Source organism: Podarcis filfolensis (assembly GCF_964270895.1).
Source record: "Podarcis filfolensis genome assembly, chromosome: 14".
Taxonomy (NCBI): domain Eukaryota; kingdom Metazoa; phylum Chordata; class Lepidosauria; order Squamata; family Lacertidae; genus Podarcis; species Podarcis filfolensis.
Window position 1 is genome coordinate 50,757,446 of NC_139616.1, and position 26,826 is coordinate 50,784,271.

At 48.4% G+C, this 26,826-nt stretch overlaps 1 protein-coding gene across 3 annotated transcripts in view; it reads right to left on the minus strand.

Moving 5' to 3' along the window:
* Window positions 1–26,826, minus strand: part of RADIL (Rap associating with DIL domain) — a 79,470-nt gene that overhangs the window by 36,460 nt on the left and 16,184 nt on the right. Inside the window, exons 1-2 of one of the 3 annotated variants that reach the window (XM_083585585.1) lie at window positions 4,247–4,568; window positions 3,720–3,837 (exon numbers count right to left, since the gene is read on the minus strand). In XM_083585585.1, the coding sequence (XP_083441711.1) occupies window positions 3,720–3,762 (43 nt within the window). In that variant the 5' untranslated portion in view covers window positions 3,763–3,837; window positions 4,247–4,568. Of the gene's footprint in view, window positions 1–3,719; window positions 3,838–4,246; window positions 4,774–25,043; window positions 25,603–26,826 lie in introns of those variants that run through there. The other 2 variants (XM_083585584.1, XM_083585586.1) reach the window with 2 other exon arrangements.

Genomic DNA, 26,826 nt, shown 5'->3' on the forward strand with positions numbered 1-26,826 from the left:
GCTTTTCCAAGGAGTCTTCTCTTCTCATGAGGTGGCCAAAGTCTTGGAGCCTCAGCTTCAGGATCTGTCCTTCCAGTGAGCACTCAGGGCTGATTTCCTTCAGAATGGAGAGGTTTGATCTTCTTGCAGTCCATGGGACTCTCAAGAGTCTCCTCCAGCACCATAATTCAAAAGCATCAATTCTTCGGCGATCAGCCTTCTTTATGGTCCAGCTCTCACTTCCATACATCACTACTGGGAGTGATCCCTACTGGAGGCTCTACTCATGGTTAAAAACTCACTGCCTACAGCAGGGTTTCCAAACTTGAGTCTTCAGCTGGTTTTGGACCACAGCTCTATAATCTCTGGCCACTGCTAGCTAGGAATGATGGGAATTGTAGACTCAAGTTTGGGGAACCCTGGACTACTGTGTGGTTTTATAATGTGCCTTTTTACTTACAAAGAAATCAGTGGAGATATATATATATATATATAGAAGGAAAAAGGAAGGACATGCCATTGAAAAAAGACCGGCCTGGCCTCCATCTCAGGGGATTAGTAGTTTGCCTCCCAGGTTTCTCATACAGTGGTATCTTGGTTCTCAAACTCCAGAAGTCCGTTCCAAAACCAAAGCGTTCCAAAACCAAGGCATGCTTTCCCACGGAAAGTAATTCAAAATAGATTAATGCATTCCAGACTTTTAAAAACAACCCCTAAAACAGCAGTTTAACATGAATTTTACTATCTAACGGGACCATTGATCCATAAAATGAAAGCAATAAACAATGTACTGCAGTTACACAATCAATCAATCAATCAATCAATCAGTAGCTGAACTGAGTTCCACACAGTCACAGAAACAAGACGAAAAGAGCCGCAAAAACAAAAATGCAAAATGAATAGCAAAAACTGACAGACCTCAGCGTAACACTCAAAATGGAAATGTGGCACTCAATACGGAAGCTTAACACTCAAAATGGAGCACTTTCGGCTTCCGAAAAAGGTTTGCAAACCGGAACACTTATTTCTGGGTTTGCAGTGTTTGGGTTCCAAGTTGTTTGAGTACCAAGGCATTTGAGAACCGAGGTACCACTGTACTCCAGTTAAAAGCCAGGGGAAGATGTCAAAGCAGAGGCTGGGGAGGAGGAAAACACCCATCCACCCTCAGCCAGCTTGCTCACTTCTTGTCCTCTACCTTTACCTTGGGTTAAGAACTTAATTCGTTCCGGAGGTCCGTTCCTAACCTGAAACTGTTCTTAACCTGAGGTACCACTTTAGCTAATGGGGCCTCCCGCTGCCGCCGTGACGCTGGAGCACGATTTCTGTTCTCATCCTGCAGCAAAGTTCTTAACCTGAGGTACTATTTCTGGGTCAGCGGAGTCTGTAACCTGAAGCATCTGTAACCCGAGGTACCACTGTACTTTTGTTATAAGAATTTAAGGTCTCAAATATATAAATTAAATGTTCATAAATTTACAAGGCAAACACATACATAAATATATAAACCACTGAAGCAGTACAGGAAAATACTCCTGGAACCATTTTAACTCTCCCAAATTGACCTCAATTTTTTTCTCTGCAAGGAGAGAGGAAATGGAAAAAACCTCCCCATTGTCTCTTTGCTCACAAATTCTGCCTTAAGGGCACATGAATATGGTGGAGCCTGTGACCTGGACTCAGGAATTAAGTATTTATCATCACAAAAGGATGCCCCGGCTCTCCAGGTAAACCCATTAACAGCCAGGTAAACCCATCAACAGGTTTCTTGCCAGACAGGATTCTGTTGTAGATGCCTCTTCTGTGATGTATGTGTGATGTATGGGGGGGGGGGGTCTTGGGCTGCAGGGTGGGCAATTTAAAAAGGCTGTGCGCACCATTGTTCGGGGTCCCTCCTGCCTCCTGCATGGGGTGAGTGAGGACCCTGTTGCAGAAGTTCAATAAAGATCAGGCTTTGCTTCTCAATATTCTCTGGTTGGCCTCTGTTATTTTCTCCTACCGATAGGGAACCCACTTAAGGACTCTATATGGGCTTCTGGGTACGCCATAAGGGGGAAAGGGCAGATTTTGCTTACAACACTTTAATACAGTGGTACCGTTCCGGAGCCCCGTTCGCATTCTGAAGCAAACACAACCCGCATCTGTGTGCCTGTGCGGGTCGTGATTTGCCGCTTCCGCGCATGCGTGTGACATCATTTTGAGCGTCTGTGCATGCGCGAGTGGCGAAACCCGGAAGTAACATGTTCTGTTACTTCCGGGTCGCCGCGGAGCGCAACCCAAAAATGCTCAACCCGAAGCTACTTCAACCCGAGGTGTGACTGTACTCTAATTTACCAGGAACATTTAGGGAACTAGCCTAGTCCCCTTAGTCCACGGACTGCACATCACTGGCAGTCATAGGAAGCAAGCAGATGCCAGGGGAAGAAAGCCCACGCCCAGCTCTTCTGCAACCAACCAAGAAATGCAGGGCAGATGCTGTAGGGGGAAGGGCACTCTCTGTCGCTCCTCTGCCAGCTGGGTAGTAAAAAAATCTGCAGGCTAGTAATTTCTATGGGCTTCTTTACAAGGTCGACACAACCAGCTCTTCTGATGGCCAATATCCGCCCCTCCTTCTCTCTCTGCCACTTCAGGCCTGCACTGAGACAATGCATGTGAGATTGATATAGATCTGAATACTACTACTACTACTAATAATAATAACAATTTATTTATACCCCACCCATCTGGCTGGGTTTCCCCAGCCACTCTGGGCGGCTGCCAACAAAATATAAAAAAACGCAATAAAACATCAGACATTAAAACTTCCCTAAACAGGGCTGCCTTCAGATGTCTTCTAAAAGTCAGAGAGTTGTTTGAACGTACCGTCTTCAGTTGCAGACGTCTCCTGGATATATGGGGTTATTACTTAATGCTTGCGGATGGGCAAATGCTATTTGGCGGACGTCTCACTGGAAGGAGACTTTGGCCAGGGACTTCTTGGCTCACAGCTCCTGCACCCAGCTCTCCAGCTATGTCCCCCGCAGTTTTTAGGCTGCCCTCCCAAAGCACATTTACCGGGGAGCAAAGCCACGCTGGTTTCTATCGGGGCAGTCGCAGGATTTGAGCACAGGGCTTGTGTATCCAATACCAAAGTCACTGATGGAAATCCCCACCATACGTGTGCAGGGTCTCAAGGTATGACTGCTTTTAAACTAACAAGAAAAGTTCAGCAATGGACCGGGGGAGGGCAGGAAGCATAACAGATTTCCATCAAAATGCATTAAAAAAAGCCATCATGCCCCACCCTCCTGGCCCCCATTTGGCTCTCGTCTCTGAAACATGCAGCGATATAATCCAGATTGCAAAATTCATTCCAAGACAACACACTGAGGATGCGAAAAGGGGAGGAAAGAGAGAGAGAAAACCATTTCTAACTGTCTGCTTGGCTCAGCTGTAAAAACAACGACATTAGTCCGATCTTTCCCTGACAGCTTTCTCTCCAGCTTCCCTTTCCCCCTCCCAAATTCTCTCACTCTCCTTTTTCTTAGAAACCCAACCTCCCCCCACAACCCCATCAAAGAAACCCATCTGGGGGCTTGACAGCATCCCTCCACAGCTGGCTGGCGTTGTAGTGAGCAGAGAGGGCATTTTCCCAAAAAACCAAACAAGAAATTTAAAAACAAAAGCTGGAACGCAGAAGGCAATACACCCCCTGCCCCCGCCAGCCAAGAGGGATGGATTAAGGGGGGGGGTCAATGGCTTACCATGGAGCAGGGGGTGTGCGGTGTCCCAGACCCTCTCTGGCATAGGCTATGGGCACCTGCCTCCTGCAGTCTAGGCTGGCAAGAGCTGCAGACTGCAGTGAGGCTCCTGCTCGCTTTGCTGCAGCGGCAAGAAATAATTAACTTCTCTACACCGTCTCTTCAGGAAAAAAAAGAAGAGGAAGGCTGCCAGGAAGACAAATGTGGGACTCTGGGCGGTTTGCGAGCACCCAAATGCAAAAGCCCAAACAGCATCCCTGCTCCGGACCCAAGTGGTAGAGTCTCCTCCCCCTCCCCAAAGTGGAACGGTCCTCTGCAATCCATCCTCACTCTTCTGTGCTGCAGGGTGTAAAGTTGGAGCAAAGTTAGGGAGCTTCTCAGCAGGCAGAGAAAGAGGACCCGAGGCAGTTGTGTGCCGGAGGCCGCAAACCCCAAACGCAGCAATGTAATGAGCGGCGAAATGATGAGCATGGTGCACACAAATCTGCTTGCCCCCCCTGCCCAATGGCAGAGCCGGGCGACTTTCATACCTTGCATCCGCTGCTATCTTGTCTATGATGTAAATCCAGCGGGAGCCTCTACTTGGTGAATGCCACCTTTTCCCATTCCTGAGCTTTAAAAAAATATACATATTCCGAAAGCAAAAAGCCCCCGAAGCATTTTCTTTGGGTTCTTCTCTGCTAAAAATGACCGCCTGGACACATGCGGAAGACAGACTCTTCTGGAAACAGAGAAGAACCCTGCAGAAGTTGGGGAGGGGGCCGGGAAAGGCACCCCCATCTTGTTCACGAGAGAGCAAGACTCTTTTACAGAGCAGGCGAAACCCTCTAAGTCTAAGCCAGCCAGCTGTGTGTCCCATGTTGATCCCAACATCCAAGCTAGTGCCTTATTTGGTGAGGAACTCTCCCTGGGTTCCAAAATTCATTTTTGTTGTTGTTGTTGTTTTAAAATCCATCCTTCCTTTGCTGGGAAAATTAAAGAGGTGACCAGGGAAAGGGAGAGAGAGGGGAGGACTGCCCATGCTGTTTACATTCCTTGGGGATTAGAAGAGGTGGACAGAGAGAGCACAGTGTTCCGGCGCTGCGGCCTGCAGCCGTTTTAGGCAAAACCGGAGCCCTGCGTGGCCACACGACGCCAGCCGCTTGGCCAAAGGAAGGCAGTCGCGAGTCCACACATGACACGCAGGAGTTGTGTTTGTGGCACGCGGCCAGAAGACAAGGCGAAATTTGGACGCCCCTTTGCCAAGGAATTGCACGCGCATGAACTCGCAACAAAGGCTAGTTTCAGAGTCCTGCGATGGCACCTGAGTGATGCCAACTGCAGGGCTCTGCCAGGTTTCCGTGCAAAAAGAGAGAGAGAGATAAGATGAATGGGCCAAAGCCAGGCTCTTTTCAAGAAAGAGGAGGAACCTGAGCCCTTGCGGCATTATTATTATTATTTATTAAATTTATATTTAAAGGGGCTCTGACTCACCACCCCCCCACGACTGCATTGCCAATGGCCAAGGGGGCTGGGATTGAAGGTGCCCAAGAACCTCTGGAGGACCACAGCTTCGTCTCTCAAATGTCAGACAGGGCGGGGCAGTCCTTCATCTGCTGGTCTTCAATTGGTGGGTCGCAACAGGAGCACTTATCCTACAGGTGCCCACTTTGCCGCTTCAATCAGCCAAACTGGCATTGCTACAGGTGCCACCAGATCCCCGTTCTGCATTTGTAAGAACTCACGTCATTCAGTGTGGCACCTTGGAACTCCCTGCCTCTTGATATACCCAGCAGGCTCTTATGCTGTTCTCTTTTTGTTGCCTTAGAATCATAGAATCACAGAGTTGGAAGAGACCACAAGGGCCATCGAGTCCAACCCCCTGCCAAGCAGGAAACACCATCAGAGCACTCCTGACATATGGTTGTCAAGCCTCTGCTTAAAGACCTCCAAAGAAGGAGACTCCACCACACTCCTTGGCAGCAAATTCCACTGGCAAACAGCTCTTACTGTCAGGAAGTTCTTCCTAATGTTTAGGTGGAATCTTCTTTCTTGTAGTTTGGATCCATTGCTCCGTGTCCGCTTCTCTGGAGCAGCAGAAAACAACCTTTCTCCCTCCTCTATGTGACATCCTTTTATATATTTGAACATGGCTATCATATCACCCCTTAACCTCCTCTTCTCCAGGCTAAACATGGCCAGCTCCCTTAGCCGTTCCTCATAAGGCATCGTTTCCAGGCCTTTGACCATTTTGGTTGCCCTCCTCTGGACACGTTCCTTCTAAAAGCATTCTTGCTTAGGCAAGTTTAGAAAGCTGGTGTGAGTTTCAATCTCTTTGGGTATTTGAACTTTTTGTATGCTTTGACCGCATGGCTGTGGTTTTCTTTCTGGATTTCCTTGTTTTATCTTTTGGCCCGTCTTGTGTGGTCTTTCTACAGCCAAGCTGTGTACAAATTTGTGAAATAAAAGCAAACTAAATACAGGCGTTCCCCCGACTTGCGTGCATTCTAGCCACAAGTGACCACATGTACGTGCGGAGCCAAGAAAAAATTAAATACAATGGTACCTTGGTTCTCAAACTTAATCCGTTCTGGAGGTCCGTTCCAAAACCAAAGCGTTCGAAAACCAAGGCGTGCTTTCCCATAGAAAGTAATTCAAAATGGATTAATCCATTCCAGACCTTTAAAAACAACCCATGAAACAGCTATTGAAGATGAATTTTACTATCTTACGAGACCATTGACCCATAAAATGAAAACAATAAACAATGTACTGCAGTCACACAATCAATCAATCAGTAGCTGAACTGGGTTCCACACAATCAGTGGTGGAGGAACCCTCTCCAGCACCCAGGGCAGGAAGCCAAGGGGCGGAGCGAATCGCCCGGCGGTGCATGCGTGACGTCCATATGGACTGCGCATGCGCGGCAGCCCGTAAGGACCGCACACGCGCCCTCGGCCGCTCTACAGCTGGAGGGAGGCAGCGGACCATCTTGTCACACTCCCCCCGGGTGGTACCCGGGGCAGACCGCCCCCGCCCCCCTTCGTACGACACTGCACACAATCACAAAAACAAAACAAAAAAGCCACAAGAATGCAAAACAAATAGCAAAAACAGACAGACCTCAGCGTAAAACTCCAAACGGAAGTGTGGCACTCAAAACGGAGCACATTCGGCTCCCGGAAAAAGTTCGCAAACCGGAACACTTACTTCCAGGTTTGCAGTGTTCAGGTTCCAAGTTGTTTGAGTACCAAGGCGTTTGCGAACCAAGGGACCACTGTAATTAAAAGGAGCGATAGGCTAAGAAGCAGGTGAAAACACACACCAGCATTCTGCGCATCTCAGCAGGCATGGCCAGACAGAGATGTTTTTAGCAGGCGCCGCAAACAGTGCAGCGAAGTTGCCTGCCTGGTGTCCATCAGCAGGGAGTTCCAAAGTGCAGGTGCTGAAAGTTTGTTTTTTTCCTACCAATGCGGAACGGCTGTTGCAGAAGAAAGTGCTGAGCAGAGCAAGGGCGGCAGTCAGCTCCTCCATGAATGGGAAGCCCTGGTGCCAAAATATTCCTGGCAAGCGGCAGGAATGAGGCCTCAGAGGAGGAGGAGGAATGTGCCACAAAATTGCAGGCTTTGGGGGCGACGGTGCAGGAATCAGACGCAGCAGAGAGCCCTGGCTTTGCTTTTTGTACCCCTCCCTCCCTCCCTCTACAAATCCAGCTCTCTTCCCGGTTTTCACCAGAGCCATTGCACAGGCAGATTGCAAAGGAAACACCATAAAACGAAAAAGGCGACCCCATTATGAGTGACATACAGGTCATGATATATTATTCATTTATTATTACATTATTTTTATTCATTTATTACACAGATATAAACCCTTCTGCACAGGTCAATATAAAAACTGCTAAAGACAATTCTGGTTTAGACAAGGCTACCCCAGAAAGCTTAGAAAGCTGATGTGGATTTTTACCTGTTCTATTATTTTAACTTATTGCATGTTTTAATGCACTGATTCCACCCCCCCCCCCAATTTTTTTTAATGGTTTTATCCTTTTGTAAACCACTCTTAGGTTTCTCTTTTGACAATCAATCAGTGTACAAATGTTTTGAAATAAAGACATAAATAAAAGCTACCTTTGGGCAGAAGGAAGATTCTGTACCCGTGCACTGTTTTCCGCATTTTTCCCGTTTCCGATTTTCTCTGTGGTTGTAAGAATCTGTATTTTTTCCTTATAGTAATTGTATCCGTACAACTGTTTTGGTTTTTATCCTGCACAGCTATCTATGTATTGACATTTGTGTGTTGATATTACACATCAGTATTGGTATTTGTGTTCTGTGTTGCAAACAGCCCTGTGGTCTTTTGACTAAGGGAGGGACAGTGGTACCTTGGTTCCCAAACCCGAAAACGAAGTACCAGTAAGTGATCTGGTTTTCAATTTTTTTCAGAAGCCGGACATCCAATGCGGCTGTCGGCTATTGTTTCCGGGGCGGCTGCACCAATCAGAAGCCACGCCTCGGCTTTCGAACATTTTGGAAGTCAAACAGACTTCCGGAACAGATCAAGTTTGAGGACAAAGGTACCACTGTCTTTGGCGCTTTTGGTTTTGCTATTTACTTTGGGGTTTTGTTTTTGAGGCTTTTTCGGTTAATTTGTTTTCGTGACTGTGTGGAACCCAGTTCAGGTGATTGATGGATTGTGTGACTGCGGAAATTGATAAAAGCCCCCCCTCCAAACAATGACTATCATCAGAGGAAGTAAAACAATACAGTGGTGCCCCGCAAGACGAATGCCTTGTAAGACGAAAAACTCGCTAGACGAAAGAGGTTTTCGTTTTTCGATGTGCTTCACTAGACGAATTTCCCTATGGCCTTGCTTCGCAAGACGAAAACGTCTTTTCCGAAACGTCTTTTGCAGCCATTTGAGGATTTTGAAGACTTTGGTGATTTGCAGCCATTTCGTAAGTTAGACTTTTAAAACTTTTTGGGGGGTTTTTGGATTTTGGGTTGGGGTGTTTGGAATTCTAGGACTTGGTTCTGTGTTTGATTTTCTGTGTGGTGGGTGGCTGGGTGCTTTTGAATTTTTTGGAAGTGAAGCACTGATTTTTTTTTCTTTTTCTGAGTTTACGAAGGAGCTGTGCTGCCATGGGACCCAAGAAGACTGCTGCTGCAGAGGCCGGCGAGAGGAAGAAGGAGAAGGTGACGCTGGAAATGTAGAAGGAGATCATCCGGAAGCACAACGGTGGAATGCGTGTGACAGACCTCGCCAGGGAGTACGGCAGGAATCCATCGACCATCGGGACCATCCTGAAGATGAGGGAGTCACCAGGATCATGAAGAACCACCCAGCTGTTCTGGAGGAGGTTGAGAAGTTGCTGCTCATCTGGTTAGAAGAGAAGCAGCGTGCAGGGGACACAGTGACTGAGGCCGTCATTTGTGAGAAGGCCAAGGCCTTGCACGCAGACCTCGTCCGGGAACAGCCAGGAACCTCAGGCGAGCCAGAAGTCTTCAAGGCAAGCAGAGGTTGGTTTGACCGGTTCAAGACAAGATCTGGAATCCACAGCGTGGTCAGGCATGGAGAGACTGCCAGTTCTGATGTTCCTGCGGCTGAAGACTTTGCAGCGGAGTTCCTGGAGGTTGTGAAGACGGAGGGCTACGTTCCACAGCAGGTCTTCAACTGCGACGAGACCGGGCTGTTTTGGAAGAGGATGCCCAAAAGGACTTTCATCACACAGGAGGAGGCCAAGTTGCCTGGCCACAAGCCCATGAAGGACCGTCTGACCCTGCTCTTCTGTGCCAACGCAAGCGGTGACCTGAAGATCAAGCCCCTGCTGGTGTACCACTCGGAGAACCCACGGGCCTTCAAGAAACACAAGGTCGACAAGGAGCAGCTGAGTGTCATGTGGCGATCCAACAGCAAGGCTTGGGTCACACGTATGCTGTTTGTGGAGTGGGTCAATCTTGCTTTGGGCCCTGCTGTCAAACAGTACCTGCTGGACAACGACCTGCCGCTGAAGGCTTTGCTTCTGATGGACAATGCTCCTGCTCATCCTAAAGGCCTTGAGGAGGACTTGTTGGAGGAGTTCAGCTTCATCAGCATCATGTTCCTGCCGCCTAACACCACGCCACTGCTCCAGCCGATGGATCAGCAGGTCATCGCCAATTTCAAAAAACTCTACACCAAGGAGCTTTTCAGGCGATGCTTCGAGGTGACTGACTGCACCACCATCACCCTGCGGGAATTCTGGAAGGACCACTTCGACATCGTCACCTGCTTGAAGATGATCACCACGGCCTGGAACGGGATCAGCCAGAGAAATTTGAATTGCGCTTGGTGCATCCTGTGGCCGGACTGTGTGGCACCAAGTGACTCTGATGCACCAGAGTCAACAGTGGTGCAGGACATTGTTGCCTTGGGGAGGACCATGGGCCTGGAGGTCACAGAGGAGGACATCAGCGAGCTGGTGGAGGAGCACGACCACGAGCTGACCACCCAGGAGCTGGTCGAACTGCAGGCAGAGGCTGCGCAGGAACAGGCCTCGCTGGAAGAGGAGGAAGCAACTGAGGAACGGCTGTCCTCCAAAGAACTGAGGGACATTTGCCAGAAGTGGAAGGATGTGCAGGCTTTTGCACAGCGGCACCACCCTGACAAGGACCTGGCACATGACCTTGGGAACACTTATGATATGTGGGTCATGTCACCTTTCAGGGAGGTGCTGAAAAGGCGGATGAAGCAGCAGACCATGGACAGGTTCTTCAGCAAGAAGCAAAGAGTGGAAGAGGAACCTTCTTCGAGTGGTCCCCCAGAGTCTTAGAAAATGTACGGTACACTTTGTTGATTTTTAAATGTTTTTCTGTCATGTTTAGAAACTTAATTTATTTTTCCTTCAATTTTTGAACTGCTCTTTACAGTATGTGTGACTTTAAAGAGCAGTTAATAAACTCTTGTTGTACCAAATTTGGCTTTGTTTGGACTTTTTTTGACCATAGGAACGCATTAATTGAATTTCAATGCATTCCTATGGGATTTCGTGCTTCGCAAGACGAAAAATTCGCTAGACGAAAAAACTCGCAGAACGAATTAATTTCATCTTGCAAGGCACCACTGTAATAATAATTTTAATTTTCATCATCTACAATAATGTCTTATTTATTTTATAGTACAGTACATTGATTGTTGCTTTCATTTTATGGATCAACGGTCTCGTTAGATAGTAAAATTTATGTTCAATTGCTGTTTTAGGGGTTGTTTTAAAAAGCCTGGAACAGATTACAGTGGTACCTCGGGTTAAGAACTTAATTCGTTCCGGAGGTCCGTTCTTAACCTGAAACTGTTCTTAACCTGAGGTACTACTTTAGCTAATGGGGCCTGCCATTGTGCCGCCAGAGCACGATTTCTGTTCTCATCCTGAAGCAAAGTTCTTAACCCGAGGTACTATTTCTGGGTTAGCGGGGTCTGTAACCTGAAGCGTCTGTAACCTGAGGTACCACTGTAATCCATTTTGCATTACATTCTATGGGAAAGTGCGCCTTGCTTTTGGAATGCTTTGGTTTTGGAACGGACTTCCGGAACAGTTTGTGAGAACCAAGGTACCACTATACAGTGGTACCTCGGGTCAACTTCATTCGTTCTGGAGGTCCGTACTTAACCTGAAACTGTTCTTAACCTGAAGCACCACTTTAGCTAATGGGGCCTCCTGCTGCTGCCGCACCACCAGAGCACAATTTCTGTTCTCATCCTGAAGCAAAGTTCTTAACTTGAGGTACTATTTCTGGGTTAGCAGAGTCTGTAACCTGAAGTGTATGTAACCCGAGGTACCACTGTATATCAATTGAATAAATGAATGGATCAGACAATCTGAGGACCCTAAACTTGTGCACTCACTGCCTCTTTGTGGCGAAAGGGCCTGGCAATGATCTGCAGCCGATCTTGTGGCCCCCTCCCTCCCAAACCTTGAAAGCCGGCCCTGCCTCTCCAGTGACATCAGACGCAATGACAGGCGGCTGAAAGGGAAATGCTCTGCTGGAACTACACGCTTGTTTCGGAGTTCATTCTCACGCTCTCTCGCTAGAGAAAGCAGCCTTCAGCTTCCTTATCTGTAGGAAAGGAAGCTTCTGTATTTACTTTGCATAGCAAAAACCAGGGCTTTTTGTGTGTGTTTTGCTTCGGTGGGGTGGGAAATCGCGGCGTTTTCTGACGTTGGAGAGAGCTCCAGTTTCAAACACCGTTCAAACTCTCCATGCCACACTGGAAAGATAAACACGGGGCTTTTCCTGAGCATAACAAAGTCCCTCTATACCTCTTTTTTTTTGGGTCAAAGTCCCTCGCTAGCAGCTCCCCTTCCACCCTCCTGTCGATCTCCGGTGTGGTATAGTTGCCCGCATTTTGCAAACAGGGATATCATAGAATCATAGAACTGTAAAGTTGAAAGGGACCCCCAAGGGAACCTAGTCCAACCCTCTGTGATCAGAGCCGTCTTTTCCATAGAGCTTAGTGGCGCGTTGCTCCAGGGCACCAGCCTCTCAGGGACGCCCCAGCGAGTGGGGGAGCTGCGTGGCTTCCCCTTTCCCTGCATGCCCACCAGCTGCGCCCTGTCAACCATATGGCTGGCGGGTGTGCAGCTTGCCTCCCAAGTCTCCTCGGGAGGAGAGCGGTCCCTGCAGAGGCTTAGGATGGAAGCTACACCCCGCCAACTATTTGGCTTGTGATGGCCTGGGACTCGGAACCAGAGGAGTCTCAGTCCGCACCAGATCCTTTGCCTCAGGCATCACCTGAACCAGGTCTGGGGCCTGATCCTGAAGAGTGCCAGTCTGCACAGGTTCCCCTGCAACAAACACCAGCTGGGCCAAGTCCGGGGCCTGAGCCTGCCCTGGCTCCAGATGCAGGGATGACCTCCTTGCCTCCAGCTGGGCCATCACTTACAGCTGCTCCACTACCAGCTGGGTCAGGAGAGACGGAGGCGGCCTCTGGGTCTAGTAACCCACTGACATCTCCTGAGCTGCAGAGACTGAGGTCTGAGAGAAGGAGAGACTTGAGTACTCGCAGGAGGAGTGCTCGCCTTCGGGCGAGACAGGGAGGTGAGTCGCCAGGGGATCAGGACCAGCCGCTACCCCCACAAAGATAAAAGGCCGTCAGCCCTGCCCCAGGTTGCGGGAGCAACATTGCTGTTTGCTAGAACCTGCCTGAGATCCTGTACCTGTCCTGGCGTCCTGCCTTGGCCCTGTCGGACTGACTCCTTGCGGAACCCTTGGATTTGGGACCGGACCTGGACCGCGTTGCTCGGGTTAACCCTGGGCCCAGGACATGGCGGGCGGGCGGGCAGCTTCCTTCCCAAGTCTCCGCAGGAGAGGGATCCCCGCAGAGGCTTGGGAAAAGGTTGACAACTCTGGGAAATGGGGTGGGGGGCGCCGGAGGGATCTTTGCTTAAGACGGCCCTGCCTGTGATGCAGAGGATATTTATGCTTGTAACTCGGAATGGGGCAGGATTTGAAGCCAGACCCAGGGACCTGGTGTTAGATAGTTTGCATTTAAAGGTGACGTTACTGAATCTGCACTTTCTGAAACAATCGAGCCAGCACTGGTGTCGTGGTTAGAGTGTCGAACGAGGACCTGGGAGAGACTTGGGTTCAAATCCCCCACTCGGCCATGAAGCTCACTGGATGAATTTGTGGGCTAGCTAGTGTCTCTCTCAGCCTGGTCTACCTCACAGGGTTGTTGTGGGGAATGATATAAGGAGAATCCTGAATCATGCCCCCCTGGAGCTCCTTGGAGAAAATGGTGGGGTATAAATGCAATAAATGAATGAATGAATACAGTAACCGAAATGCAGCCATCCTACAAAATTCACACTTCTCTGAATTTTGCAATTCTGACAGGCAGTGTGTACAAAAACGCATATTCTTGGATAAAGCATGCATATAAATGTTAGTGGAAATAATATGCAGAAATGCATTGCATTGGAGGAAATTGCTTGCAGAAAATGTGACTACTTGGAAAAAACACAAAAAAGGTGTCTATCGGGATAAATTTGCACAAAAATGCTGATGGATTTTTGTGAGTTTTTGGGTGGTGGTGAGGATGTTGGGGTGGTGGGGTCACAAACTGAAATTAAAGTTGGAAAAATGAGAAACTGAGAGGGACCAAACGAGACAAACTCCTCCTTCCCAAGGCTTGATCTTAGTGGCTGAATGAGGTGGCTGTTTGCCAAACTTTTTTCGGACACTTCTTTCTCCCTCTCTCCATCAATTAATCAGAAGAGAAACTGTGCTCGAAAATGGAGAAAGACAAATTTGGGGAAAATTCTCACAGGCGAGGTGCAGGGTTTTTGCTGTGCTCCTTTTCAATGTAGCTGAAAAGACTTTTTATGTATGTGACAACAGCCACACGGATGCCACTAGATGAAATGGCAAAACTGACCGGAAAGCTCAGGAACCGAGAAGACCAAAACTTCAAGAAAGAATGGGGGAAATTTATAATTCAACTAGGAGACCACTGTAAGCAGATGAAAACATGATCAGGATTTTAATAACACTTGTAACATGGCAAATATCATGGACAATATGGAGAGATGTAAAAAAAATGGATTATGAAATTGCAGTTGAAAAGGTTGATAACAGGACCCATGGAGGGGAGGATGGGAAGTCTGGAGATTCAGAGATATCTCTAAATATGGGTGTGTACAGTGGTACCTCTGGTTGCGAACAGGATCCATTCCGGAGGCCCGTTCACAACATGAAAAGAGCGCAACCCGCAGCGGCGCTTCTGCACATGCGCAGGTCACAATTCGCTGCTTCTGTGCATGCATGTGACGCCGTTTTGCACATCTGCGCATGCGCAAGTGGTGAAACCCGGAAGTAACCCTTTCTGGTACTTCCGAGTTGCCGCGGAACATAACCTGAAAGAATGTAACATGAAGCGGACGTAACATGAGGTATGACTATATTTGATGTTGTTACAATTCAAGACTTGTAAAATCAAGTAAAAATTATTTCAAAAAATAAAAAAATTATTTCTCAATGTGCCTGGGGGTGTTGTTCTTTGTGAGTGCCCTTTCTTTCATTCCACAAATCCTGCTGGTGCCGGCATGCTGCTGCTGCAGCCTTCCCGGGTGCTTTTTGTTCCCAGCGCAGAATCTCCTGCAGGGGACGAGAGGCCCTTTGGGCTCCGGTCTTCTCCTGGCAAAGGCCAGCTGCACAGCTTTTTGTCTCGGTCACAAGGTCCCGCCCTCCCCCAAGCGATGCCACGCTGCCAATTCACCAGGCCTGGCAAAAGCTCTCCTACTTCCTGCAGGGCTCTGTGTCAGAACAGAACAAGCGCCACAGGCACACTGTTCCCGCCCACAAGCGCCATTCACACATTTCAGCAGAGTGCTTGACATTTCACGTTCCTTGCCTGAAAAAACAGGCAATTGGAATGGGGGCAGGGGGCAAGGGGGGGCCTTACAAAATAACCAGAATGGGATAAAAATAACTCGCCGGCTGCAATCCTCTTTCAGTCTTTCTTCCCAAGGCAAGAAAACCACTTTAGTCGAGACAGAAGGCTGAATCCCCGGGTTCGTATTTCAGGGCATGTAGGTCACTGGTTGGGACATGAGTGGTGCTATGGGCTAAACCACTGAGTCTAGGGCTTGCTGATCAGAAGGTCGGCGGTTCGAATCCCTGTGACGGGGTGAGCTCCCGTCGCTCGGTCCCAGCTAATGCCAACCTAGCAGTTCAAAAGCACCTCAAAGTCCAAGTAGATAAATAGGTACCACTCTGGCGGGAAGGTAAACAGTGTTTCCGTGTGCTGCTCTGGTTCGCCAGAAGCGGCTTAGTCATGCTGGCCACACGACCCGGAAGCTGTCTGCGGGCAAACGTCGGCTCCCTCAGCTTGTAAAGCGAGATGAGCGTGCAACCCCAGAGTCGTCCACGACTGGACCTAATGGTCAGGGGTAGCTTTACCTTTACCTTTAGGTCGCTGGTGCCCATAGGATATAGAATTGTAGTGTTGGAATGGACCCCAAGGATCATGTAGTCCAACCCCTTGCAACGCAGGAATCTCAACTAGATCATCCTTGACAGATGGCCATCCAAGCTCTGCTTAAAAACCTCCAAGGAAGGAGAGAGTGTACCTCCCGCGGGAGTCCGTTTCACTGGTCAATGGCTTATTGTCGGAAAGCTCTTTCTGATGTTGAGTCAGAATCTCTTTTCTCGTAACTTGAAGCCATGGGTTCGGGTCCTACCCTCCAGAGCAGGAGAAAACAAGCTGGCTCCATCTTCTATGCAGAAGCCCTTGAGATATTTGAAGATGGCTATCACATCTCCTCTCAGTCTCCTCTTCTCCAGGCTAAACTTCCCCAGCTCCTTCAACCGCTCCTCATACGGTTTGGTTTCCAGACCCTTGATCATCTTGGTCACCCTCCTCTGCACACCTTCCAGCTTGTCAACATCCTTCTTAAATTGTGGTGCCCAAAGTTGGACACAGTATTCCAGGTGTGGTCTGACCAGGGCAGAACAGGGTGGGACTATTCCTTCCCTTGACCTGAACGCTATGCTTCTGTTGATGCACCCAAGACTCAAATTGGGTTTACTAGACCCCCAAAATTTAAGTAATGTGGACTAAATTCCCTCTGGGATTGGGTCCCTGAAGCTTAAGCTTCATTCATTTCATAGTAAATTCCTCTGCACACTTTCCAGCTTGTCAATCTCCTTCTCTATCTGAGAAAGCCTCTTTCTGAGATCCTGGAGAGATGACACTTGCCTGGTCATCGGAGGGATGTTCAGTTTGCTGCTGTCCCTGCAGCCAGCTTCCCCAACCTGGTGCCCTCCAGTCATTGCTCCACCGCCACCCTTAAGCAGCAAACAAAGACTGTGGTAGGCCGGGATGTCTTCTCCAAACCTTCCAAATGAGATATTTGTTATGTACTGAAGTTCTCACCCTGGGCCAGCAGGGGGATACTGTAGATAGTTTTCACTCAGGTCCACATATGCAAATAAGGAATTGAAAGTGACGTTCAGTGATTGGATAGTTACAGAAAGCTGTTACTGTTGCTTTGTAGTTGAGCTCTATATAAGCAGGTTGGCTGAACCCTTCAGCCCAGTTCTGTTCTGGGCCTGTGAATAAACAAGAACTGTTTGAAGAATCGCTGTGTCGTCTGGTATGTTCACCCACAACTTAACAATATTAGTTTATGCTCACTTTGCCATTTTGCTCCTTGTCCCTTCTTCAGAAACCACCTCCTTCTCATCTGAACCAGGCTGAGAACTTTGCTCTATTCCAGGACTCGCAAATGTGCAGCGGGGGGAAATTCTCCTGATCTGAATTTCCTTGCAGGAATTTGGAATGGGGAAAGGGCCATAGGTTAGCGGTAGAATAGCTGCTTTGCAAGCAGAAGGCCCCAGTTTCCATCTCTGATGGTAAGTTTGGGAGAGATCCCAGACTAAAATCCTGGAGACATGCTACCAGTCAGCGCAGACAATATTGAACTAAACAGGCCAATGGTCTCACCCAGTTCTGGGCAGCTTTGTGTATTCCTAAGAATTATAATGAAAGCAGTGGCAGAAGCAGTCACACTTTTGGGATTTTAAACTGTTGAGCCTCCCTGGAGACCGTTTTCATGCAAGAAACAAGGTGTGCCTAATTTCATAGCAAGATAGGGTTGCCATATTTTAAAGAGTGAAAATCCAAACATTTTCCTGATTTCCGTCCAGACACTGCTGCCGACTGCTGTATTCGGCATATGCCCAGGAAAATCAGGACGTATGGCAACCCTAACTATAATGTTGTTGTTGTTTAGTCGGTTAGTCCTGTCCGACTCTTCATGACCCCCTGGACCAGAGCACGCCAGGCCCTCCTGTCTTCCACTGCCTCCCGCAGTTTAGTCAAACTCATGTTGGTAGCTTCGAGAACACTGTCCAACCATCTCGTCCTCTGTCGTCCCCTTCTCCTTGTGCCCTCCATCTTTCCCAACATCAGGGTCTTTTCCAGGGAGTCTTCTCTTCTCATGGCCAAAGTCTTGGAGCCTCAGCTTCATGATCTGTCCTTCCAGTGAGCACTCAGGGCTGATTTCCTTCAGAATGGAGAGGTTTGATCTTCTTGCAGTCCCTGGGACTCTCAAGAGTCTCCTCCAGCACCATAATTCAAAAGCATCAATTCTTCGGCAATCAGCCTTTTTTATGGTCCAGCTCTCACTTCCATACATCACTACTGGGAAAACCATAGCTTTATCTATACGGACCTTTGTTGGCAAAGGTCCGTATAGTTAACTATAATACTCCACACAAAACTCAGCAAAATCCCTTGGTGCAGATCATTCTGAAAACATATAAAAACGTTGCAAGCATCAGGCAAAGGGGAGAGAGAGTTTTGCTACGTTTGCTGGCTTTCTGTTCTGAGATTCTGCCATTCTGACTGCAGATCGGGGTTACATCTGTGCGGAATTTTCTTTGTCTCAAAGGTGATAAAACATTCCATGACGCCAGTCCAAACTGGGGAAAATTAGCAAAAATTATATAATTTATAAATTAAAATATAAAAAAAGGAAATATGCAGGAAATGATATTATTTTGAAATAAACCAGAGAAGGAGGTTGAGGGAAGTCGGGGGGGGGGGATTTTGGAATTGTGAATTATGTTATTTGTTATGATGTAATATTGTAAAAATGGAGGACTTAATAAAAATTATTTTTAAAAAACGGGGGGGGGGGGGGTTAACAAGCAAGGATGATGGTGGCAGCACAAATGCAAGGACTGCAGCTGAACCGATTTCAGCCAGGATGTCCTTCTGAGCCGGTGGCTGCCTTTGTGCGCTTGTCACAAAAGCGGTGCAGTCCTGCCCGCCTGCCTGACATCTGCTTCTTGCTTGGATAACTGTCCTGCCCCCGGTTATCAGCTTGTGCGATGCGTCAACGATAGGAGACGGGGAACATCTGCTGGACGCTTCTCCCTCCGGGGCAGAAAGGAAAGAGACCAGCAAAGGGCTCTCGGAAAACAGACGTCCTTGAATCCCGAAACACACATGCACCCAGCGTTCGGAGTCAGCGATGGAGACCGGGAAATCTCTGGCTGATTTGGAAAGGGTCCTGATTCTCAAAGTGTTCTACAACATAGGAGCAACCCCCAGGCCTCCACTCCCTGCCCCGTCCTAAATTGGGCTGCCAAAGTGAAGAAATTAATAATAATAATAATAATAATAATAATAATAATAATAATAATAATAATTTATTTATACCCCACCCATCTGGCTGGGTTTCCAACAGAATATTAAAATACAATAACCTATTAAACATTAAAAGCTTCCCTAAAGAGGGCTGCCTTCAGGTGTCTTCTAAAAGTCTGGTAGCTGTTGCTCTCTTTGACATCTGGTGGGAGGGCGTTCCATAGGGCGGGCGCCACCACCGAGAAGGCCCTCTGCCTGGTTCCCTGTAACCTCACATCTCCAAGCAAGAGATAACCAGAGCATGGAGTCTGTGGGAGAGGGATGAGGGGGCTGTGGACCTTCAGATGTTGCAGGATTGCACCTTCCAGACTGCTAAGATCATCTGCTGGACACCTTCCCTTGGTCCCACCATCATCAGAGACATGGTCGGGAGTGAAATGAGACAGGGCCTTTTCTGTGGCTGCCCCCATATTGTGGGATTTCCTCCAAGTGAGGTCAGGCCGGCTCCCTCTTTGTCATCCTTCCACAAGCAGGCCAAGACCTTCCTCTGGAAAGCAAGGTGCAAATGAGGCTGACCTACCGGGCTGCTTCTCAGAGGAAACTGTGTTTTAATGGCTGGCTCTAAATGTCTTCAGATGTGTTTTAATTACAGTGGTACTTTGCTTCCTGAACCCAATCCATTCCAGAAGTCCGTTTGCCCCCCAAAACGTTTGCAAACCAAGGAACGGCTTCTGATGGGCTGACTGGCCTTGGAAACAATGCCAACAGCCGAAACGGATGTTCGGCTTCCAAAAAAACGCTCGCAAACCAGAACATTTCCTTCCGGGTGTGCGGCGTTCGGGAGCTGACTTGTTCGGGAGAGCCAAGCCGTTCGGGAACCAAGGTACCACTGTATTGTTTTGAACTAGCTTGTTTTGTTGCTCTGTATTCCGTAATGCTGTTTTTAAGTGTTGCGAGCTGCCTGGGAGAGAAAGGTGGGCTATAAACACATTAAATTAGAAATAAATAAACAAAGAATTCTGGAGATGGGATTTGCTTCCAGCAAGTTGCAATCTTTGGGTTATCTGTCACCTCCCTAATGATTCCTAGGCTGTCTCTGGAAGGCGAAGGTCCACCTTCCAGGTCCACCCCATCAGGGCTCGCTCCCTATCTGCAACCTTCCAGCAAAACGCCTTCGGAGTTCTGCCTGCTAAGTCACCCGTGATCCTAATCGGCTGATCAGCTCTCCCCCCAGCCCGTTTCTGCCGTCCTCCACCCACCTGCTGCCACAGCCAGGAGAAAAGATGAGCTTAAGTCTCTCACCCTTCAGTTGACGGATCAGCTTCCCAGAGTGGAATCCCCTTCGCGTGCGCAAGAAGGTCTTATCCTCCCTCCCCACTGAAGCCCAGTTGACAAAACTGCTCCTTATATCCAGCAGCTGCAACGTTGATCCCAGAGGGTGATAGGAAGAGCAGAGGAGTTGCCCAAGCAAAAACGGCTCTTCTGCCTCCACCACCGTGCCATAGCTCAGAGGTACAGCATGGAAGAAGGGGGAGAGGTCCCAGGTTTAATAATAATACAGTGGTACCTCGGGTTACATACGCTTCAGGTTACATACACTTCAGGTTACAGACTCCGCTAGGCCAGAAATAGTGCTTCAGGTTAAGAACTGCGGCGCAGTGGCAGCAGGAGGCCCCATTAGCTAAAGTGGTGCTTCAGGTTAAGAACAGTTTCAGGTTAAGTATGGACCTCTGGAACGAATTAAGTACTTTACCCGAGGTACCACTGTACAGTCATACCTCGGGTTACAGATGCTTCAGGTTGCGCGATTTCAGGTTGTGCACCGCGCTGAACCCAGAAGTACCGGAACGGGTTACTTCTGGGTTTTGGCGCTTGCGCATGTGCAGAAGTGCTAAATCATGCTTTGTGCATGCGGGGAAGCGCCGAATTGTGACCTGCACGGATGCGGCGCTGCGGGTTGCGGGCGCTGCGGGTTGCGATCGTGCTTCCAGCACAGATTCTGTTTGCAACCCAAGCGTCCACTGTAATTTGTCATTTATTATTATTATTATTATTATTATTATTATTATTATTATTATTATTTATACCCTGCCCACCTGCATGGGTTTCCCCAGCCACTCTGGACGGCTTCTGAAAAAGATTAAAAATACATTTAAACACCAGTCATTAAAAACTTCCCTGAACTGCCTTCAGATGTCTTCTAAAAGTCAGATAGTTGTTTATTTCCTTGACATCTGATGGGAGGGCATTCCACAGGGTGGGTGCCACTACCAAGAAGGCCCTTAGTAATCTCACATCTTGCAGTGAGGGAACCGCCAGAAGGCCCTCGGCGCTGGATCTCAGGGTCCGGGCTGGGTGATGGGGTGGAGACGCTCCTTCAGGGATACTGGACTGAGGCTGTTTAGGGACTTTGAAGGTCAGCACCAACACTTTGAATTGTGCTCGGAAATGTACAATCGCCACCAGGTAGGACTGGGTGGGTCCCCTGTCTTTAGGCCTCAAAAGCTGCTGCTAGTTGTAAGAATATAAGAAAAGCCTACTGGATCAGGCCACCGGCCCATCAGCATCCTGTTCTCACTGCGGCCGACCAAATGCCCCAGCGGGAAACCAGCAAGCGGGGTCCGAGTGCGAGAACCCTCTCTCCTCTTGTGGTTTCCAGCAACTGATATTCGGAGGCACTGATCATCCTTGCTAGGAGCCATCGATAGTTCTCCCTTCTCCATGAACCTGTCCAATCCTCTTTTAAAGCCCTACAAGTTGGTGGCCATCCCTGGTCTCCTGCAACAGGGAGTTCCACAGCTGAACTATGCACAGAACAATTTTGTATGCTGCTACTTAGAACTGAACAGAATATGAATCTTCATTTGCATCAGCCACTAGCCATAGCAATAAAATAAAATAAAAATGTACTGAAGATAGAGGGGGAAACTTAACTATAGAAAAAAAAACATTTTGGGGGTTTACATCAATTACCAAGTAACAGATGTTATTCTAATTTCCCTCGCTAAAAACCTTGCAGTTTTTGCTGTCACCTGGTCATCTTGATCTGCTAAAAGAAAGGACACGGTAGCAATGGTTGAACGACCCAGCATGGACAATAATAGAGGGGTAATAACCCCACTTTTATATGCCTGTTGTCTTTGTCCATGGAGGTCCGTATAGTTAAAGCTCTGGTTTTCCCAGTCGTGATGTATGGAAGTGAGAGCTGGACCATCAAGAAGAATGGATGCTTTTGAATTGTGGTGCTGGAGGAGACTCTTGAGAGTCCCATGGACTGCAAGAAGATCAAACCTCTCCATTCTGAAGGAAATCAGCCCTGAGTGCTCACTGGAAGGACAGATCCTGAAGCTGAGGCTCCAATACTTTGGCCACCTCATGAGAAGAGAAGACTCCCTGGAAAAGATCCTGATGTTGGGAAAGATTGAGGGCACAAGGAGAAGGGGACAACAGAGGACGAGATGGTGGGACAGTGTTCTCGAAGCTACAAACATGAGTTTGACCAAACTGCGGGAGGCAGTGGAGGACAGGAGTGCCTGGCGTGCTCTGGTCCAGGGGGTCACGAAGAGTTGGAAACGACTAAACAACAACAAAAGAACCCCACTTCTCAAATCTTTAAAAAAGAGTGCAAGCCAGAAGCACTGGCTCGTTTTTGCTCCAATCAGGTTTCCCAAATACTCATTGGCATTACAAATGTCTGCATTCTGCACACGCACAGAGGCTGCCCCCCAACTCCTTGGAGAAGCTCAGGTTCCATAGATTGATTCTCTTTGAGGGGTGACGTCTAACGGCCTTGTTCGTGTAAGGTAAAGCAAATGCACTTATTTTTGTGCAGCGTACATTCGATTCTGAAGCCAGATCCATCAGAGGCCACGTTCCCACTGCTGCCGCAGAAACGTAACTCCGGTTGCCAACAGAGAACTTGGCCGCAGAGCTACACTTGCCTGCTAAAGCAATAAAAACAGGCGGGGAGTTTGCTCAGATTCGTTTCCTGAAAATATGTTGATGGTCTTCATGACCTAAAAGGGCCAAGCAGGCCACAGGAAAACTCATTATCTTAGCGGGGGGAAAGAAACAGGTGGCCTTTTCGCTGCAGGTACAGAAAGCGGCCGGGGTCTCTTTGCCATCGCTGGTTGTGGGAGGGAAATGCCTCGGAAAGTGGAATGTGCAAAGGAGGAGAGCCCAGTCCAGGGGTGAAGGGATTAGATTTGTGAATTGGCCTGATTCGCATAAACCGGGGTTAATTCACAGATCGGAAAACATTGCAACCACCAGCCAAATATTATGCTTTGGATACTCCTCTGCTCAAATCAGGCCTCAAAGTGCATTTGGAAAACACATCTTTGTGCGAAAACAGGTTTAGTAATACATATTTAAACACATATTGCACAATGCATTTTCTTCCAAAGTTTGCATTTCTGGACAGACAGACAGAAATAATTGCAGATTAATCTGAAAACAAAGCAGACAGAATGCATGTGAAGCAGGCGAGAGACCAGCGGTGGTTCTCCCTGGTGTTTGCGACCCAAACCGATTCCCCAGCCCATCTTCCCATGTATGTGGGTTTTTTCCCATAGAAATGTCACTGCATAGATGGAGAAGAGTAGACCAAGGTGGGTTGTGTATAAGAGAGTGGACTATGTGGGTTTCTGGCTGATGCTGGGAGCTGGAGACACAGTACAATGTCTGCTCTGTGCTGCACCCAAATATATGACTTGTGGCTTCCCTGGAAATGTTGTGTTCCAGACTTTTAAAAGCAACCCCTAAAACAGCAATTTAACATGAATTTTACCTAACAAGACCATTGATCCATAAAACAAAAACAACAATCAATGTATTGCAGTCACACAATCAATCAATCAATCAGTATCTGGACTGGGTTCCACACAGTCACAAAAACAAAAAGAGCCGCAAAAACAAAAATGCAAAATAAATAGCAGAAACAGACAGACCTCAGAGTAACACTCAAAATGGAAGCATGGCACTCAAAACGGAGCACGTTCGGCTTCCAAAGTAAGTTCACAAACAGCTTCCAAGTTGTTTGAGTACCAAGGTGTTTGAGAACCAAGGTACCACTGTAATAAAACAACAACAACAACTATTATTACAGTCATACCTCTTCTTACATTCGGTTCAGGTTACGTCTTTTCAGGTTGCATCCTGCGGCGACCCGGAAGTACCAGAAAGGGTTACTTCCAGGTTTTGCCGCTCGCGCATGTGCAGGCGCTCAAAATGACGTCACACACATGCACAGAAGCAGTGAATCGCGACCCACGCACGTTGCATTCTGCTCATGTTGCGAACGGGGCTCCAGAATGGATCCCGTTTGCAACCAGAGGTACCACTGTATTATTATTATTATTATTATTATTATTATTATTATTATTATTATTATTGGATAGGATGTCCCTATTTTCATCAGAGAAATATTGGAGGGTATGGTCTCAGCCGGTGTACCAGATGGAGCTTGGTAGGGCAGCCGCCCTGGAAACAGAATTGACCTACCTCCTGTTAGGATTTTTATCTACCTCAGCAAGTAGCACTATGTTGTTTATATCATGTGAGTGTCTGAGAGCATGAGACAGGAAGTCTCAGGACTGTTGGAATATTGCTGAAGAGTTTAGTTTCACTTCTGTATGTGATGCTGTTCTGTACTGGTGCTGAGAGAGCACAGACATGCTGATGGATTCTTTGTATATAGACTGTTAATAAAGTAGTTTTAGAGCTACTGATTGACTCTTTCTTCTGCAATGAGATGCCAGAAGATGACCGTGCTCCTCTCAGGAGAGAGGGGTCGCTTATCACCGGTCTCTCTGGACTGAGGAAGATTTACAGCCAAAGGGTGAGCACCAGAGAGACGCCCTGGTGTCTTGGGAAGGTGGTGGCCTTCCTGGGTGTATTTTCCAGTGTGGTGTAGTGGTTAAGAGCAGTGAACTCGTAATCTGGTGTCTCTGCTCCCCCACATGCAGCTGCTGGGTAACTTTGGGCCAGTCACACTTCTCTGAAGTCTCTCAGCCCCACTCACCTCACAGAGTGTTTCTTGTGGGGGAGGAAGGGAAAGGAGAATGTGAGCCGCTTTGAGACTCCTTAAAGGGAGTGAAAGGCAGGATATCAAATCCAAACTCCTCTTCTTCTCTTCTTCCATCCTGGACCCCCAGAAGCCTACCACTAATACTACTACTACTAATAACCCCAATGACCCAGGGTCTTCTTTCTCACCTGCCGTGACGGTGTCTTTGTCCCTGGAGGCCAGCTCTTCCACCTCCGCCCGCTTACGGAGCTCCAGCCTCCGGGAGCACCCTTCGCGCGGCTTCCATAGCTCCTGGATCAGCAGCGGCTTCTCGTGGTCCTGCAGGACCCTCAGCCCCTCCATCTGCCACTGCCTCTCGGGGCCCCCGAACCGCCCGATGACGTCGCAGAGGACGTAGCGCCCCGCGCTGACCTGGCTCAGCCCGTAGCGCTCAAGGGCCTCCTTGGCCAGCTCCCGGGCGCTGGAGCTGGCCGTGGCCAGGACGCTCTTGTAGTGGGCCCCCGTGCAGACGGCGCCCCCGAAGATCTTGAGCACCCCGGGGGCCGAGGCCTGGGTGGAGAGCTCGGAGGGGTCCTCGCTGCCCTCCGCCGGGCCAGCGGCCACAGAGAGGCGGTCCTTGTAGCTTAGAGTCCGGTGCAAGACCTGGGAGAAGATCCGGCTCTGCCGCTTGAACTTGCCTTTGGATGGCGGCGACATGGCCGAGGGAGAGCGGTAGAACATCGCGGCGGAGGCGGTCATGGGTCAAGACTGCGGAGGCAGGAGAAAGAGAGGGTCAGCAGGCTTGGAAGAAAGGCAGAAACCCCCAAAGAGAAAATTATCCCCCCCTTTTAAATAATTTTTATTCATTTTCCATTTAAGCATATATAATCACATCATTGGGACGCGGGTGGCGCTGTGGGTTAAACCACAGAGACTACGACTTGCTGATTAGAAGGTCGGCGGTTCAGCTCCCGTTGCTCCGTCCCTGCTCCTGCCAACCTAGCAGTTCAAAAGCACGTCAAAGTGCAAGTAGATAAATAGGTACCGCTCTAGCGGGAAGGTAAACGGCATTTCCGTGCACTGCTCTGGTTCGCCAGAAGCGGCTTAGTCATGCTGGCCACATGACCCGGAAAAACTGTCTGCGGACAAACGCTGGCTCCCTCGGCCAGTAAAGCAATATGAGCGCTGCAACCCCAGAGTCATCCGCGACTGGACCTAATGGTCAGGGGTCCCTTTACCTTTACCTTTAATCACATCGTTATTATCCACTTCACCACTTTGGCTATTCAGAGCCTATTGACTTCCTTCCCTCCCACCTCTTGGCCTTCAAAATTACCGTAACCTTTATATCACAGCATTTTATATATTGTCCAGTTCTAATTAAACTCATCACAAAATACCTCAAAATTTAAATAAATATAGAAAGGTAAAAAAATTCTCATTACGAGTCTTCAGATAACCCTACCAGTCTGGTACTAATCTCAGTACGTTTCCAGGCACAATTCAAAGTGTTGGTGTTGACCTTGAAAGCCCTAAACGGCCTCGGCCCAGTAGACCTGAAGGAGCGTCTCCATCCCCATCATTCAGCCCGGACACTGAGGTCCAGCACTGAGGGCCTTCTGGCGGTTCCCTCCCTGTGAGAAGTGAGGTTACAGGGAACCAGGCAGAGGGCCTTCTCGGTGGTGGCGCCCGCCCTGTGGAACACCATCCCATCAGATGTCAAGGAAAGAAAAAACTATCTGACTTTCTGAAGACATCTGAAGGCAGCCCTGTTTAGGGAAGCCTTTAATATTTGGTGAATTATTGTATTTTAATATTTTGCTGGAAGCCACCCAAAGTGGCTGGGGAAACCTAGCCAGATGGGTGGGGTATATTATTATTATTATTATTATTATTATTATTATTATTATTATCTTGATCATGCAAACCAAGCTCCATTCTGATTCCTCCGTCTGCAGCAGAGCTATCACACTGCCCCGTTGGTTTTGGAAG